Raw genomic sequence first — 16,053 nt, 5'->3', positions numbered from 1 at the left:
GTAATAGTCTTACAAGCGGGATGAGACTTTAGGGATGAGAAAACTTGGGAGATGTTAACCTGCCTAAAGGTACTAGTACTGTGATTCAAACACAATCCAGGACTCCACAACTGGTGCTCTTAACCAACTAATTGCATTTTCCAAACGGATCACCTGTAGTATTCTATCCTGCAGTACTGTAAATGATAAGCTTTCAAAAATGTTCCATGGGCAAATGAGTTGGGAAATTCTGAGTGCTTACTGTACTCTAGGACTTCTCTGAGCCTTTACTGTAAATCTGAAGACTAGAGAAAATAGCAAAATGGATTGGCTGGCTTTTCTAGATGATCTCTATCTTGTCCTTACTCCTAACTGTACAAAGTGAATAATTAAATGGAAAAGACTACCTCTAGAACATGGACTAGATATGGCAGGAATATGTAATTAGAGTACTCAAAAATGCCTGGATTTGAGACTCAGCATTTAAAAATGAATGCTTATATGTAACAAAAAAATTAGAAGTTTTAAGAAAATTAAACTTAAATACATTAGATAATAGTTTAATAAAAAATATGCTTTAATAATGGGAATAAAAGCTGTTTGGGCCCCCATGGTACCACCAACTCATAGAAGATCTTAGCTATAAACAAGAAGGATGATGTAATCTTTGAACATAATTAAAACTGGGTAAACCACAGTAGGTGTGTTCCTTGAATAGTCTGCCAAATATTTTTCCAGATTACTGCTATTGTGCAAATGGATTGGCATGAATAGTTATGTCCTTAATGTGTACATCGTTAAGAGGTCGATAGGTCTTCTCATTTACTGGTAACTTCTCCAATTCATCCAGAGTCTCCAGACCATCTATTACCCTGAAATAGAAACAATAAAAATGCATGAAAATTTCCTTAGATTGAAACATAGTATCCAAATACCTATAGCAATTACAGTTTCCTTAAGAGAAAAGGACCATGTCTCATAGTTCTTTGAATTCCCGAATTGATTTTCTACCATGGATATGAGCCAAAATTCAGAAAAAAAAATTCATTTTTATGCCTTTAGACAATAGCAATGGGTAGGAATATTACCACCAAAGTATTCCCACAGCATAGCTACAAATGGGTCTAATATAACCAGTCATAAGATTTTTTTTGCTATCGGAAAGCCCAGAGAAAGTATGTTAAGGGTGACACTTATTGCTTAGTACTGCCCTATACTAAAGGTCCTGAAGTGAGTGGCAGTTTTACACTTTATTGTTTAAATGTGTTTTTACTTTTTGCATCTGGGCAACAACAAAAAGCAGTAATAATAAGAGAAGGGAAGATGGGACACTTAAGCCCATTTCCAGCAAGTGTATTTCATGTTACTACAAAGAAAAAGAAATATATAGACAGTTATCCTTCGGGCAAGTTGGTCTAAAACATTTGCAAAGAAAAGGTGGCTTGCTTTATTTATTTATTTTAGAGCAAGTGAAAGAGCATGTGAGTGAGGGGAGAGGGAGAGAGAAACTCCAGCAGACTGGGCTCCGTCCCAGGAACCCGAGATCACGACCTGAGCCAAAATCAAGAATTGGTTGCTTTATGGACTAAGCCACCCAGGCGCCCCCCACCAAAGTCTTTAAATTTTAAGTTTCAAAACCCTTCCCACCTTCTGGGTCAGTAAGAGAAAACAGGCTATAGGAAACAGATCTCAGGCAAAAAAGGTCATGTAGAATTGAGGCAAGTCAGTCAAGTATTTGGGACACGGGCCCCTTTGAGAACAAATGGAAAGCTATGTACCATCTTCCCAGAAAAACATGTGTGTATACACAGAGAACACATAATTTCAAGGACTTAAGGGACCTAAGGTTAAGAATCTTTGTTCTTAACTCTCTAGTTCTGTCACAAAACTAGTAACATAAATCTTAGTAATTAATGATCGATAATTCTGAATGGTGAGTTAAAGGAGAAAATGAAAAGAAGGGAACCTGAGTGATCCAGGCAATTACTACTAGAAGCTGTAATATTTCATTAATTTCACTGAATATTAATCTATAAATTAGACATATATATATACATATGGAATGAAAACTAAGAGTTGTTGAGTCTTCTATTTTTAATTAACCTAACTTGGCATCCACACTGTTAAGTGAAAGAAACTCTAGAACTGTGCCTTGGTTTATTGAGCATAGTAAATATTTGTTGAATGAACAGACAAGCTGACTTCTTGCTGATTTATAAAAGCAATTCCCAGGCATAGTGCTAACAGTGGATATTCTGGCAGAACCTGCTAAACACCTCCCTAGGATCCAGGCTCCCCTTCTTACTCCTAGAAACCTGATTTTATTGAGAGCGGCAATGTGTCTAGCTGAAAAACATTTCCTACCCTCCCTTGTAGATAAGGGGAGGCCTCATTGCTAAGTTCTGGGTCTTCTAGGAAAGCTCTTTAAAAAGGGGCTGACTTGTGGAGCCTACTAAATATATACATACATACATACATAAATAGGGCTGACTCAGCTGGCAAGCACCTCTTGCCCTTCCTCCTCCTTTCTGTCTGGAACACTTTCTGACTGGAGCTATGCTGCCCATATTATGACCATGAGGTGAGCATGAGGATGGAAGATAAAGATGGTTTAGGAAGAACACTGGTGACAGAAGCGAACCACCATCTAAGCCCATCTTGTTGAAGCCACTGTTTTTCAGATCAGTTGCTGCAAAATGCTATTCATAAGAAGAAATACATTACTGTTAATTTGCATAATAATCCTCAAAAAAAAAGATTGCCTCCTACTTTACAAAATAAAGACATTAAGGCTTGAAAAGGTTATAAGTTCCCAAGGCCGCAGTGCTGGTAAGTGGTGAACTTACCAGGTGTATTTAGCTTTCCTACCGCTCCTTCAGTATTAACACTATTATCATAGCCTCTCATATGCATCCCTTGCAATGAAATTCCAAAGAAAACAGTAACCAAAATACTCACTTTCCAAATACTGTGTATTTCATGTCCAAATGTGGCTGCTTGCCATAGGTGATGAAGAACTGAGATCCATTGGTGTTTGGCCCGTTATTAGCCATAGATACAACACCTCTAACATTGTGCTGTAAAAGACAGGCCAAAATATTTAACTGTGTTTTTATATAAATATTCCAAATATAGGACTTAAGCCAAGACCTGTACTTTTTTTTTTTTTAAGATTTTTTAATTTATTTTTTGACAGAGAGACAGTGAGAGAGGGAACACAAGCAGGGGGAGTGGAGAGGGAGAAGCAGCTTCCTGCGGAGCAGGGAGCCCAATGCGGGGCTCAATCCCAGGACCCTGGGATCATGACCTGAGCCGAAGGCAGATGCTTAACAACTGAGCCACCCAGGTGCTCCAAGACCTGTACTTTTTAAGGGCCCAAGAAAACATTTAAACAGCTTCTATTAGGGCTAACCCGAATGTTCGCTTTCTGTATTATCTGCATTTCTAAAACTTGTATGTAAATTGTTTATATATCAAATCATATGCCCCAGTTAATTTCATTTTCACTTTGGAGGAGTATAGCCACAAACATTTTTCACAATACCAAGGTATTAATAGACATCCTTACATTATATTAAGGAACATGCTGGCGTGAAACGATCAGGCAGACAACAAAACCAAAATCCCCATAAGCTCTTGACACATACACTGGACTCTGGCTAGTTTCTTTATCTGTAAAACAAGGGAGGGAGGTTGGACTAGTTCAGGGGTTTATTCATAATTCAAATGCTCACAAGGGTCAGCAGATAATAAATTGATTAACTGGACAGAATGTACACATTAGGGAGTGATGGGAGTCTGGCAAAAGGAATGGCATATCTCTTGCCTAACAGCACTAAAAAAATTTTTTAAACCAATGGCAATTGAGAATACATCTGTGGATCCCACCAAGGGCAGTCAATTCATGACCCAGGACTGGATGATCTAAGGGAAGATCTCCTACAGCTCAAATATGCATGATTCTATTTGTTATACAGGGACTGTTTAAAGAATTAAAAGGACTTTACTGATAAGACTGAAGACATGACAGAACTGTGTTATAAGGAGGTGCTGCAATAAATAATGGTTACTCTCTCTTTAGCTATTCATCAAGAAACACTAATGAGACAAACAATAGAAATATAGCTATATCAAGATATTAATGCTTTGATGGACATTAAGGAGGGCATGTGATGTAATGAGCACTGGGTATTATATAAGACTGATGAATCACAGACCTGTACCTCTGGAACCAATAATACATTATACGTTAATTGAATTTAAATAAAAAATGTGAGAAAAGATATTAATGCTTTATTGTCTTCCTAAAAGGTGACTCCCAAATGTTACATTTGATATATACACAAGAATGTATGTACCACTTATAACTTAATAAAATACTCAACCTATTTCTAAGATAATTTACCAAACTGTTGCATATGCCTATGTACTCATCTATTACCTCAACTTCTCCGAGACCCACTATTCTATCTTTATACATGCCTAAAAAATATATTTTTTTCTTTTGCTTGTTTCTGAGCTAAGATAGTATCCATCTATTTGTAGTCGTCTGGGAAATGGTATTTATACAATCATTATGTTTCTAAGATTTACACATGAATGTGTAGCAGTAGTTGTGATTTTTACTGCTGGATAATATTCCACAACTGAATATAATTTCCATTTTATGATCAGTGGACATTTGGGTTGTTTTTAGATTTTTGCTATTAAAATAGCACTCTAGGAACACTCTTGTACTGTTTCCTGATGCACACGTACAAGAGTTTCTGGAGGGTAAACATTTGGGAATGGAATTGCTGGGTCAGAGTATGTAAATATTCAATACACACCCTCAACTCTGGTATATAAAGATAATGGTTCTTAACCGTAACTGTAGGAATCACCCAGGAACCCTGAAGTATAATTCAGGTCCTAATCATTCCTATTCTTTTTCTCTATATTTAGGGGGTGTAAGGCCATAATATTTCATATTTTTAAAATTTCCACAGGTGAGTCTGTATTAACCAGTGTTGAAAACCACTGGTATACAGATTAGTGTTATGGAAGCAGTTATTAATTAATGTCTAAGAAGTTTTGTTTTTAATTAAGGAAAAGGATGACTTAATAAACAGTTTATCACCTCCCAACCCCAACTCCTATAACAAAAGTAATGTTCCCTTATGAAAGAAAACAAAAAGAAGAAAAAATAAATTACTCCTAGTCCCACCATCCAGACATAAACACTGCAATGGAACTTTTTCAGAATTTTCCTGGATATATTTGAATGTGACTGAAATACGATGTACTAAATTACATATTTTTATTGAGGAGAATTTCTCTTTTTTCTAATTTCTAAAGTTATCATTTTATGCAGATATGAAGTTTATTTAAAAGACCACATGATAACTGTCAGCAGATGTCATCTCTGGGAAGTATAACTGATTTATTTTATTTTTTTAATTTTTAATTTAATTTTTTTTTAAAAAACAGGCATGCATTAGTTTTTTTATTAAAAAAAAAAGGTTCTTGGAGTACCTGGCTAGCTCAGTTGGTGAAGCATGCGACTCTTGATATCAGGGTTGTAAGTTTGAGCCCCACACTGGGTGTAGAGATTACTTAAAAATAAAATCTTTTTTTTTTTTTTAATTAAGAAGCTTCTTTAGAAAGTTTGGAAAATTGAGGAAAAATATGAAAAGAAAAAAAACAGGAAAGGAAATAAAAATCTCTAATTTCACCATGCCAAGCACTTCCCTTTAACCTAATTGGGATCCACCACAGACATTAATTCAGGAATATTCAAACATCAAACAAAGATAATAAAAGTTCATATTGATAATGTGCAATATTGCAACCAGGAGGTCTCAGAGGCTTTCCTCCCTACTCTCAAAAAAGGCTGGTGATTCATGTCATTCAACATTAATTTTATAGTGAGACATTAAGCCCTTTTGGTACATTACTGATTAAACATTTCGGGTTGGACCCAAAGATGAGCTCACTTAATATCAAGATCCATGTGATTGTGACATTCCAGAATCTATTTTAGGCAAGAAATGCAATTTATATTTATATTTTCTCCCTGACATTTATCAAGTGTACTAAAACTACAAAAATATAATGTTTGTATACTAATGACATTAACTTGTGTTACTACAACATGTATTAAAGTTTTCAAGTGTAAACAAGGCATGAGAAAATAGATTTTGAAGGACTAGAGATATACCTTAAGATATTCACTATATTCATCCTCAAATTTCTTGCCCCAGATACTGTTACCTCCTCTTCCGGTACCTATATTACAAGACAGACAAATCAAAAGAAGTCTCTAATTAAAAAAAAAGTAAGTTGAAAAGGTTCATTTTCTAAAACATAAGAGCTATTTTATAACTATCTATTTATTTATTTTTGAAGATTTTATTTATTTGTGAGAGAGAGAAAGAGCACACAGCTGGGGGAGAGGCAGAGGAAGAGGGAGAAGCAGACTCCCCAGTGAGCAGGGAGCCCAACGTGGGGTTTGACCCTAGGACCCTGATATCATGACCCAAGCCGAAGGCAGACACTTAACCAACTGAGCCATCCAGGTGCCCTAATAACTTTAAATATAAATAAAATTTGGGATGCCTAGGTGGCTCGGTCTGTTAAGCGTCTGCCTTTGGCTTTAGTCATGATCCCAGGGTCCTGGGTTCGAGTCCCACATTGGGCTCCCTGCTCAGCAGGGAGTCTGCTTCCCTCTCTGTCCCTCTTCCTGCTCATGCTTGCGCGTGCACTCTCTCTCTCTCGCAAAAATAAATTAAAAAAAATAAAGATAAAACTTGTTATGTTCTCTCTTATCAAAATTTCACTTTAATATAAATATTAAGAAAAATAAAGTATCTCTACAAAAAAAGTATCTCTACAAGAAAAATAAAGTATCTCTACAAAAAAAAACCCTCTATCAGTATTTTTCATATTTTAAGATGTTATTTAAGGAGAGAGTGCATGAGCAGGAGGGGCAGAGGGAGAGAGAATCCCAAGCAAACTCTGTGCTCAGCGGAGAGTCTGATGCATGGCTTGATCTCACAATCCCAAGATCACGACCCAAGCTGAAACCAAGAGTCCAATGCTCAACTGACTGAGCCACCCACGCATGCCAGTCATATTTTATTTTAAAGATAGATGCCAGTAGCTTCTACTTAAAAATTTCTTGTTATGGTAAGGTAGCGGGTTATAAAAACTCTATGTACTTATATCTTTGGTTTTATTTTATAAAAATTAAATTTTATTTAAAAAAATATATTTATATATATATTTTCTAAGTAGGCTCCAAGCCTAGTGGGGCTTGAACTCACGACCCTGAGATCAAGACCTGGGCCGAAATCAAGAGTCAGATGCTTAATTGACTGAGCCACCCAGGCACCCCCCCCCAAATATTTTTAATTTGAGTATAGTTGACACACAATGTTGCATTATATATTTTTCTATTTGTCTACCCTCTTCTTCATACTATATACCCAATTCTCTAGATAGATATTAATGCAGTAACTTACCTGTCGGATCTCCTGTTTGAACCATGAAACCTTTGATATTTCTATGAAATATACAGCCATTGTAGTAATTACTGGCACAAAGAGCCAAAAAATTCTGAAAAGGGTAAAAATAATGATTGGGAAATGATGTAGCAGAAACACATTTAAAGTAATGAACAAACTGTATTTACTCAAAATACCATAACAATGCATTTATGTTTTTTAGGCATTACTTTGGATAATGTCACTTTTCTGTCTAAAACACTTGAATGGCTTCCTTCTGTTCTTGGAATAGAATACAGTCATACATCTACATCTCATGTGTTAATAACTTCTTTCTCTTACTATGTTAACCCCATCATCATTCTGAAAATTCATCCAAAAGAGGTGGGCTTTCCCATCTTGTGGCCTTTGTACTTCTATCTCTATATCTGGAATATTCTTTTTATCTCTTTCCATGGAGATGCCTTCATTACCTTCTGCACTCAGTTTAAGTATCACTTTCTTGGCTAGGCCTGCCCTTAACTTCTTTTAAATAATTCTCTTCTATTAGTCTCTACTTCAATGCTTTGTTTCCTTCAAGGCATTATCATGATCTAGAATCACTTTTTTCTAGAACGATCCCCCCCGCCAATTCTTTTCTCAGAATGTTAGCTCCATGAGGGCAAGGAATGTCTCTTGTTCATTACTGTATTCCCCTGGCAAGATAGCCTTTCATAAATAATTGTTGAATGAATATGTAGAGAGAGCTCTTTCCTTCTTTGAAATTTAAATAATTAAAATAATGTAAGAAACAGTTCTCTTACCTAATATCCTAATGATTATATTTCCTGAGGAAAATAAGTGAAAAGAAAAAGATACCAACCACTCTTATGGTTAGGGAAAAATTATCTACCCTTTCTTTGATCCACCTTTAACATCAAAAGTTAAGTGGAAACTAGAGCAGAAATTATGATGGCTAGTTTTTCCTGACATTGGTTTTATATACAAGTGTTTATTTTTTAGGTTAGATAATTTAATTTCAAAATGGTTATCCTGCGGCATTAACTCATTTTTTATATGTACATAATGTACTCACCTCACAAGTTTTGGGTGTCCTCTCACAGAAAACTTCTATTTTAATATCACCTACATCTGTATGCAGTGTCACTGACTAAAAAGGAGAAAAAAATGTAAGAACAAACGAGATTTCTCCATGACTTTATGCGCTGTATTATTTCCCCAACTAGATTAAAGATGACAATCTGAATGAAAACACAAAAAGAAATACCATTTCAGAGATGAACTGTCCACACAGCTGAGAGTAAGCTGCACTTCTTCAAAATTTATTTCAACAGTAGGAAAAACTCCAGAAGATAAATATGTTAATGTAAAATGCTGTCTATCCTAAACATTTTAACAATAAATATTGTGCTGGAAATACTTCTTTTAAGTATGAATTTTTCATCAATAAAAATGAAAACAATGGTTAGTATTACTGATTTAAATGGCAACTCACCAACATCATTAATATATATTGAAAAATAGTTAAGAAAACAACTTTTCAAAACAGTCTCCACCATTTCCCTATGTAATTTAATTACGAGAGAGAGTGTTAAAAACAATTCCTTTCTTCACTAAAGATCCTAAATGTGCAGAGGTAACCATATTACTCCTTGCTTATTTTTGTTTATCTGATGTTCCAGTAACTTGAACGTTCTTTTTGTTATTCCGTTGTGGGGTGGGGGTTACTCTGAGGCTTCCTTTTTCACTTCTCTTCTTCCAGTAGTATCTAGCAGTCAGAAAGTATGGTGGGTTGATAGAGGGTAGGAGTGTGTGAGTTGGAGGTAGGGTGAGAGGGAGACAGCATTATTCTCATTGCTTTTCTTCTATTTCAAGCTGCTCGTGCTCTCTCTCTCTCTGACAAATAAATAAAATCTTAAAAAAAAAGAATTGTACAAAACTTACCATTTTTCTTCTTGATGGTTTCAGGAAGTACTACTGCTTAATTTCTCAGTCTTACCAAGAGAAGTTAGAAAACGTGTCTCTATTCCCAAAAGAGAAAATTAAGTTCATTTTCCTCTCTTAACTCACACATGCTCATTTTTACTGCTTATTTAAAAGAAAAAGTCTCGAATAGCACCCCCAAGCAATAAAAATCTGGTTATGGAAACGATAAGAACCTACCCGACTCAAGCCCCTCAATATCCTACTTCCCCTGTTCACTATCCTTCAAAAGCCTCCCTGCAACTCTTCCAAGTCAGGTACATTTCCGCCTTAGGGTCTAGACACTGGGTGTTCTCTCTTTGGAGCACTTATACTGAGACATCTGGACAGTTATATTCCTCACATCCAAGTCTCTGGTAACTCTATTTAAAACTGCCTTCACTCTAGTACCGGCCCAATTACCTTTTCCTGTAGCACTTATCAATAATACGCTATATATTTTTCTAATTAAGTCTGTTCCAATACCACCCTCCCCGCCCAGTATGCTCACTCGAAGCCCAAGAATTAAAACACAGAGCTTAGCAAGAGTCTCGGTAAGTGAATGAAAGAATGATGTTACTTACCACTTTAGTTAGCACAGCTGTTGTTGAAACAGAAAAGATGCCCTTGCATATACCCACGTTTCGAAATTAGTGTCTCCTGGCTACCGGAAGTCGAGCGCGGGACCCATTAGAACGCCCCTCACCTGCTCGCCTCCTTCCTTCCTATTTCAAACCAAAATGACTAGAACTAGGAAGACGATGTAATTTATCCTCACCTGGTACGCTTTTGACGGTGAAAGGGAGCTCTTTTAATAATTATACAAGGACACGAAACGTAAACCGGAACCATTCCGGGCACCCTCTAGCAGTACTTTAGGCTCAGACGTAAAATGGGAAGGACCACTTCCGCCCGGCTCCTCTCCATCCCATCCTGTACGCCAAGAGGCCCTGCGCAGGCCCGGAAGTAGTGATTCCAGTTGTCCCGTGCCGGGCGGTGGTTAGTGCGCGCCCTGGAAGTTGTGAGGGTGCTTCTGGGAAAGAAGCCGGAGGAGGAGACAGGGGCCGGAAATTGGTTTGTGGCGTGATAGCGTAGGGTGCTGGTGGGGAAGGAGTGCCGATTCGGGAGCTTCTGGCCGTGTTTGGCCTCTTCATTGTCCTGGAAAAGGTCGGAAGTGGGACTGAAATGAGAGGTAGATGAAGCAACGTAATAAGGTGCAGTTTGCAGGCTGTAAAGTGGGTCATGCTAATGTCGTTTAAAAACAGTGCGGACAGTAGGCATTGTTCCCATCTGTACGGTTAAATCTTGCGACCACACCGGAAGCGGGGCACTATTATTTTCATTCTTCGGAGGACAGCAGAGGTTAGGTAATTTGTTACACAGCTGTGGCTCTGGGAGTCAGTCTGGTTTCAGAGTCGGAGCTCTACCACCACGTGTGCCGCCTCCCATTGTTAATTGCGGCGTGAAGCCACGCAGCCTCGCAGTTTCCTGTCTGTGAAATGGAGGGTGTTGTGTTTATTTTCAAGGGTTTTCAAATTTAGCAGTAAATAACTCAAAGCTGTGGTGGCCCACTAGGGCTTCACTTTCACGCCTGCCAGATTTAGAAGAGTCTGGAGAGCTGGGCAGTATCAGTACTTGGAATCGGAGAGGGAAAGTGGTGTAAGAACCACTTCCAAGACCCCAGGCTCCCTTGGATTTTGGAGGCTCCGCAGCATTTCAAATCAGATTCTGAATAAGTACACACATGTAGTAGTAAATATTTTTGCTGAAAAAATACTTTTTTCAACAAATTTGTTAAATATTTTTGTTGAAAAATTTGTTTTTGAAATTACTGGATTACGAATACTTGATTAAATTTACGATTGGCTATGCTTATCTTGTCTATGCACACTATGAATGCTGTTCTTCAAAAATAGAAATGATCCTGGATTCTTAATGGAGTTGATAGTGTTAGTTTTGTATAGGGCCTAGATACTGAAAAGGTTTGTCGAGAAAAGCTTTAGGAAGTTGAAGGAGACTTGGAAGGAAGTGTAGTATTTAGAGAACTGGAGAAGGGAGGAGAGTGGTTGAAGCAAGGATGGGGAGAACAAGAATCAGGGCGTGTGTGAGGTCGAGGAGGTGGGGATGAACATTTGTGTATTACGTACCAGGCTCATGCTAGGTGACTTACACATATTAATTGATTTGCTCCGTTGAATGGCCTCTGATGTAGGTTATAGTGTCTCCCATTTTGTAAATGAGAAAATAACCTCAGGTCAAATGACTTATCTAAGATACCGTGTCCTGGTAAGTGGCAGAATCAGTATTTGAACCCAGGAATATGTGACTACAGCCCTTGTACTCGTATGGTTTGCTCCTTCGAAGGTCCAGGCCTAACGTGTATCTGTGTACCCTTTTTCTGTGTTTTGACTTCAGACACTCAGTTTTGCCTGATTTCTGTATGTTGTCCTCTCCTGTACGCCTCATTCCCAGAACAATCCGGCTTGTTCATTCCCCGATCTGCAATTTTTCCCGTCCCTTCATGGATTTGAAGGTGCTCCTTTCCTCCTTGAATGACTTTGCATCCCTCTCACTTGCTGAGAGTTGGGACAATGTTGGATTACTGGTGGAACCAAGCCCACCACACACTGTACACACACTCTTCCTTACCAATGACTTGACGGAGGAAGTAATGGAGGAGGCGCTGCAAAAGAAGGCGGATCTCATTCTCTCCTACCATCCACCTATTTTCCGACCCTTAAAGCACATAACCTGGAAAACCTGGAAGGAGCGCCTGGTGATCCAGGCTCTGGAAAACAGAGTCGGTATTTACTCTCCTCACACAGCCTATGATGCTGCACCCCAGGGAGTCAACAGCTGGTTGGCTAAAGGGCTTGGTGAGAAGCCTCTTATTCTTTCATGTTTAATATTTTCCCTACAAATGCTTTGAAATTTTAGAATGTCTTTCCAACAGAATTTTAACTGCTTTAGATGTGGGTACCATTATTTTATTTTTATATATTTGAAAATAATGTGAAATCTAGCAGTTATATTTGAGAAACGAAATTTTTATCCTTAACGAGTAAGGAGAGCATAGGAAATCTTCATTGCTGGACTGAGCTTTGTGAGTCCTCACTTATGTGGCGCAGTGCCTAGCACCCAGAGATTCGAGAAGTGCTTGTTAAATTGAGTCGAGAGCTCAGACCTCCAGAATATACTTTATGTATCAGTTAAATAGACATCAGAGTTTTATTGAATGCTTGCTCAAGCCCAGTACAATGAGGACTTCAGCCTATGTGTTTTTAGTTTTGTTTTTAGTAAGTTATTTTAGTTTACTCATTGGGGCTGAAGCTTTTATGATGACATACCTGGATTAATGTGGTCAAGTAGATTATGAGCATTTGCAACCCGAATGATGGTTTACATGAATAAATTTAGGAAGCAGTCACAATTCTGTATATCCTCTAAGAATTCATGAGTCAAGTTTTTGTGATATTTAAGAGTCTTCTGGAAAATAATTCTGAAAATAACTTTGATTTTGTATGTACTAAATCCCTAGATTATGGGGATTTAGGTATATATGTAAGGGATATGTGTGTGTGTATTACATAAGTATCTGAGAAATGATCTTTAAAAACTCATTTCCTTAAAATTTTGCCCCTAATAGTTTGTTTTTAATTAAAAAAAAACAAAACATTTTTTTTCCTAGGAGTTTGCACCTCCAGGCCCATACATCCTTCCAAAGCTCCCAACTACCCCACAGCAGGGACGCATAGAGTAGAATTCAGTGTTAACTGCACCGAAGACCTGGACAAAGTCATTTCTGCAGTGAAAGAAATGGCAGATGTTTCTGTCACTTCTTTTTCTACTAGGTACGATATATTTTTCTCCTTTTTTGTGTATATTTATCTGTATGGATCTTCCTTATAAATTCTATAACCCTGGTATTTAGGGCTGAAACAAACTGTTTTCCCCCAGAATGGGTTTCTAAGGCAGCCTACTTCTCATTTGCATGTGGGTGTTCCATGGGGTCTTTTTGAAACAATAAAAATGACAAGTAACACTTATTTATGTGGGCGGGACTGCGCTACACCTTTTACTTATAATATTTCTAGTTCTCCTGATAACATTGAAAGGTGGTTTTTACTTGAGAGTATATAGATAAATCCTACCGATAACACTTGATTACATGGGTTTACTTTCAGTTTCCAGCAAATCAGTGATCCCCAAGCACTTTTTATTTTTTTATTTAAAAAAAATTTTTTTTTAAGATTTTATTTATTTGACAGAGATAGCGAAAGAGGGAACACAAGCAGGGGGAGCAGGAAAGGGAGAAGCAGGCTTCCCGCTGAGCAGGGAGTCCGATGCGGGGCTCGATCCCAGGACCCTGGGATCCTGACCTGAGCCGAAGGCAGATGCTTAACAACTGAGTCACCCAGGCGCCCCTCCCAAGCACTTTCTAAATATTATTCATTTTTGGGCACCTGGGTGGCTGAGTCGGTTAAGCATCTGCCTTTGGCTCAGGTCATGATTCCAGGGTCCTAGGATCAAGCCCCACGCTTCTCCCTCTCCCGCTCCCCCTGCTTGTGCTCTCTCTCTCTGTCAAATAAAATCTTTAAAAATAAATAAAATTTATTTTTTATTTAAATTTAATTTAGTTAACATATCCTGTATTAGTTTCAGGGGTAGAATTTAGTGATTAATCAGTTGTATTTAACACCGAGTGCTCATTACATCAAGCGCCCTCCTTAATGCCCATCCCCCCACCGAACTCCCCTCCAGCAACACTCAGTTTGTTCCCTTGAGTTAAGAGTCTCTTATGGTTTGCCTCCCTCTCTGTTTTCACCCTATTTTATTTTTCCTTCCCTTCCCCTATGTTCATCTGTTTTGTTTCTAAAATTCCACATATGAGTGAAATCATACAGTATGTCTTTCTCTGACTTATTTCACTTAGCATAATGCTCTAGTTCCATCTACATCGTTGGAAATGGCAAGAGTTCATTGTTTTTGATGGCTGAGTAATATTCCATTGTATATGCATAGCATGTTTTCTTTATCCATCTATCTGTTGATGGATATCTAGGCTCTTTCCATAGTTTGGCTCTTGTGGACATTGCTGCTATAAACATTGGGTGCATGTGCCCCTTCCGATCATGGTGTTTGTATCCTTTGGATAAATACCTAGTAGTGCAATTGCTAGGTCGTAGGGGAGTTCTATTTTTAAATTTTTGAGGAACCTGCATACTATTTTCCAGAGTGGCTGTACCGTTTGCATTCCCAACAACAGTGTAAAAGGGTTCCCCCTTTCTCCACGGCCTCCCAAGTACTTTAAAGGGAAAAAACAAACCATTTGGGTGCCTCTTACAGGGCCAATCATTTATTTAGGGCAGAGATACCAAAATGGCATCTCATAGAAGATTTCCTTTGAAGCCAGTCTATCCTAATGCCTTTTGAAACATGTTAAAAGACAAGTTACACAAAGCTGTAAATAATTGTTTAAAAAACAAAGATAAATAGAATGATTTTAATAAAGTGGAAATCTTTATCAGGCTACAACAAAAAGTGATTCTTTCATGAGTGGTTTTTTTTTTTAAAGATTTAATTTATTTATTTGAGAGAGAGCGTGCACGCACACACACAAGCAGGGAGAGGGGCAGAACGAGAGGGAGACAAGCAGACTCCCTGCTGAGCAGGGAGCCCGATGCGGGCCTCAATCCCAGGACCATGAGATCGTGACCTGAGCCAAAGGCAGACGCGTAAACAACTGAGCCACCCACGTGCCCCTTATGAGAGGTTTTTAAGTGTAGACACCTTATAATTAAATTGCAAATGTTTTCTAATGGTGTTGAGGAATTTAAAGAATCTCAAGAGAAATTATAGGACTTTATAGATTCCAGTCATGGCGGTCTTTTACCATATTGAAATACTGTGTAAATACTAAAAAGAAAATGATACAAATAAAGCATGAAAATTTCAAACAATACAAAAGTCCTCCTTGTTCCTTTTACTCAATTCCAGTATCTTCAATGCAAATCATCTTTTCCTTGTTTTCAGAGAAGTGGGTATCTTTTCATACATATACAGGGATATGAAGAAATGCATAGTTGTTTTTTTTTTCCCCTTAATTAAATGGTATGCTGCATTTGCCTTTTTTTATTTGCCAGGGTGTCTTAGAGATCATCCCATATAGTTATAGAAGATCTCTTTACCTGCTGTGTAGTGTTTCTTATTTTAGATGTACTGGGTTTCTTTAAGCGTTCTTCTTCCTAACCAGAGTTTTTTTTTTTTTTTAACTGATGCACATTTGGTTTTAGTTTTTCCCTATTACAGGTAATATCTCGGCTTTACCATTAGATTGGGGTCCAGGCAGTTTTTCTTTTCAAAGCTCCACAGATGGTTCCAGGGTTGACAACTGCACCTCCAGATTCTTTTAAGGTGTCTTTTAGTTCTAGAATTCTAGGATTATATTTAGAGTTTATGGTTAAATACAAAACTTTCCTGATGCCAATCTTTTTGGATAGTCTCTAGGGCATTGCTTTTCAGAGGGTGCCTCAAGGACCCCCTACATCATTGTTAATGGGATGCTTATGAAAAATGCACATTTTTGGCTTTTCATCCTAGATCTATGTAATTAGAATTGGGTTTGCCT

General features: G+C 37.8%; 2 protein-coding genes across 13 annotated transcripts in view; one reads left to right on the top strand and one right to left on the bottom strand.

Moving 5' to 3' along the window:
* Positions 1-512: 512 nt before the first annotated feature.
* On the bottom strand, positions 513-10,481 carry PPIL3 (peptidylprolyl isomerase like 3). Of its 2 annotated transcripts, none has more exons than XM_028123340.2 (7): positions 10,010-10,481; positions 9,408-9,486; positions 8,539-8,613; positions 7,482-7,575; positions 6,179-6,246; positions 2,938-3,056; positions 513-851 (listed from the first exon to the last, which is right to left on the bottom strand). In XM_028123340.2, exons 2-7 carry the CDS (start codon positions 9,408-9,410, stop codon positions 725-727), a joined length of 486 nt encoding a protein of 161 aa, XP_027979141.1. In that variant the 5' UTR covers positions 9,411-9,486; positions 10,010-10,481; the 3' UTR covers positions 513-724. The 2 variants fall into 2 exon arrangements, with proteins under 2 accessions (XP_027979141.1, XP_027979133.1); XM_028123332.2 differs by having other exon boundaries at positions 10,204-10,481.
* NIF3L1 (NGG1 interacting factor 3 like 1) overlaps positions 10,350-16,053 on the top strand; it is a 25,561-nt gene continuing 19,857 nt past the window's right edge. For 3 of the 11 annotated variants that reach the window (XM_028123314.2, XM_028123235.2, XM_088021600.1), the window contains exons 1-3: positions 10,350-10,639; positions 11,841-12,301; positions 13,114-13,276. In XM_028123314.2, coding sequence (XP_027979115.1) covers positions 11,866-12,301; positions 13,114-13,276 — 599 coding nt within the window. In that variant the 5' untranslated portion in view covers positions 10,350-10,639; positions 11,841-11,865. The remainder of the gene's footprint in view (positions 10,640-11,840; positions 12,302-13,113; positions 13,277-16,053) is intronic. The other 8 variants (XM_028123265.2, XM_028123255.2, XM_028123245.2 and 5 more) reach the window with 8 other exon arrangements.

The sequence above is a fragment of the Eumetopias jubatus genome, unplaced genomic scaffold (genome assembly GCF_037043125.1).
Source record: "Eumetopias jubatus isolate StellerSeaLion01/CBP00866 unplaced genomic scaffold, mEumJub1_p1.0 scaffold_3, whole genome shotgun sequence".
NCBI lineage: Eukaryota > Metazoa > Chordata > Mammalia > Carnivora > Otariidae > Eumetopias > Eumetopias jubatus.
This window is presented reverse-complemented; position numbering and strand designations above follow the sequence as displayed.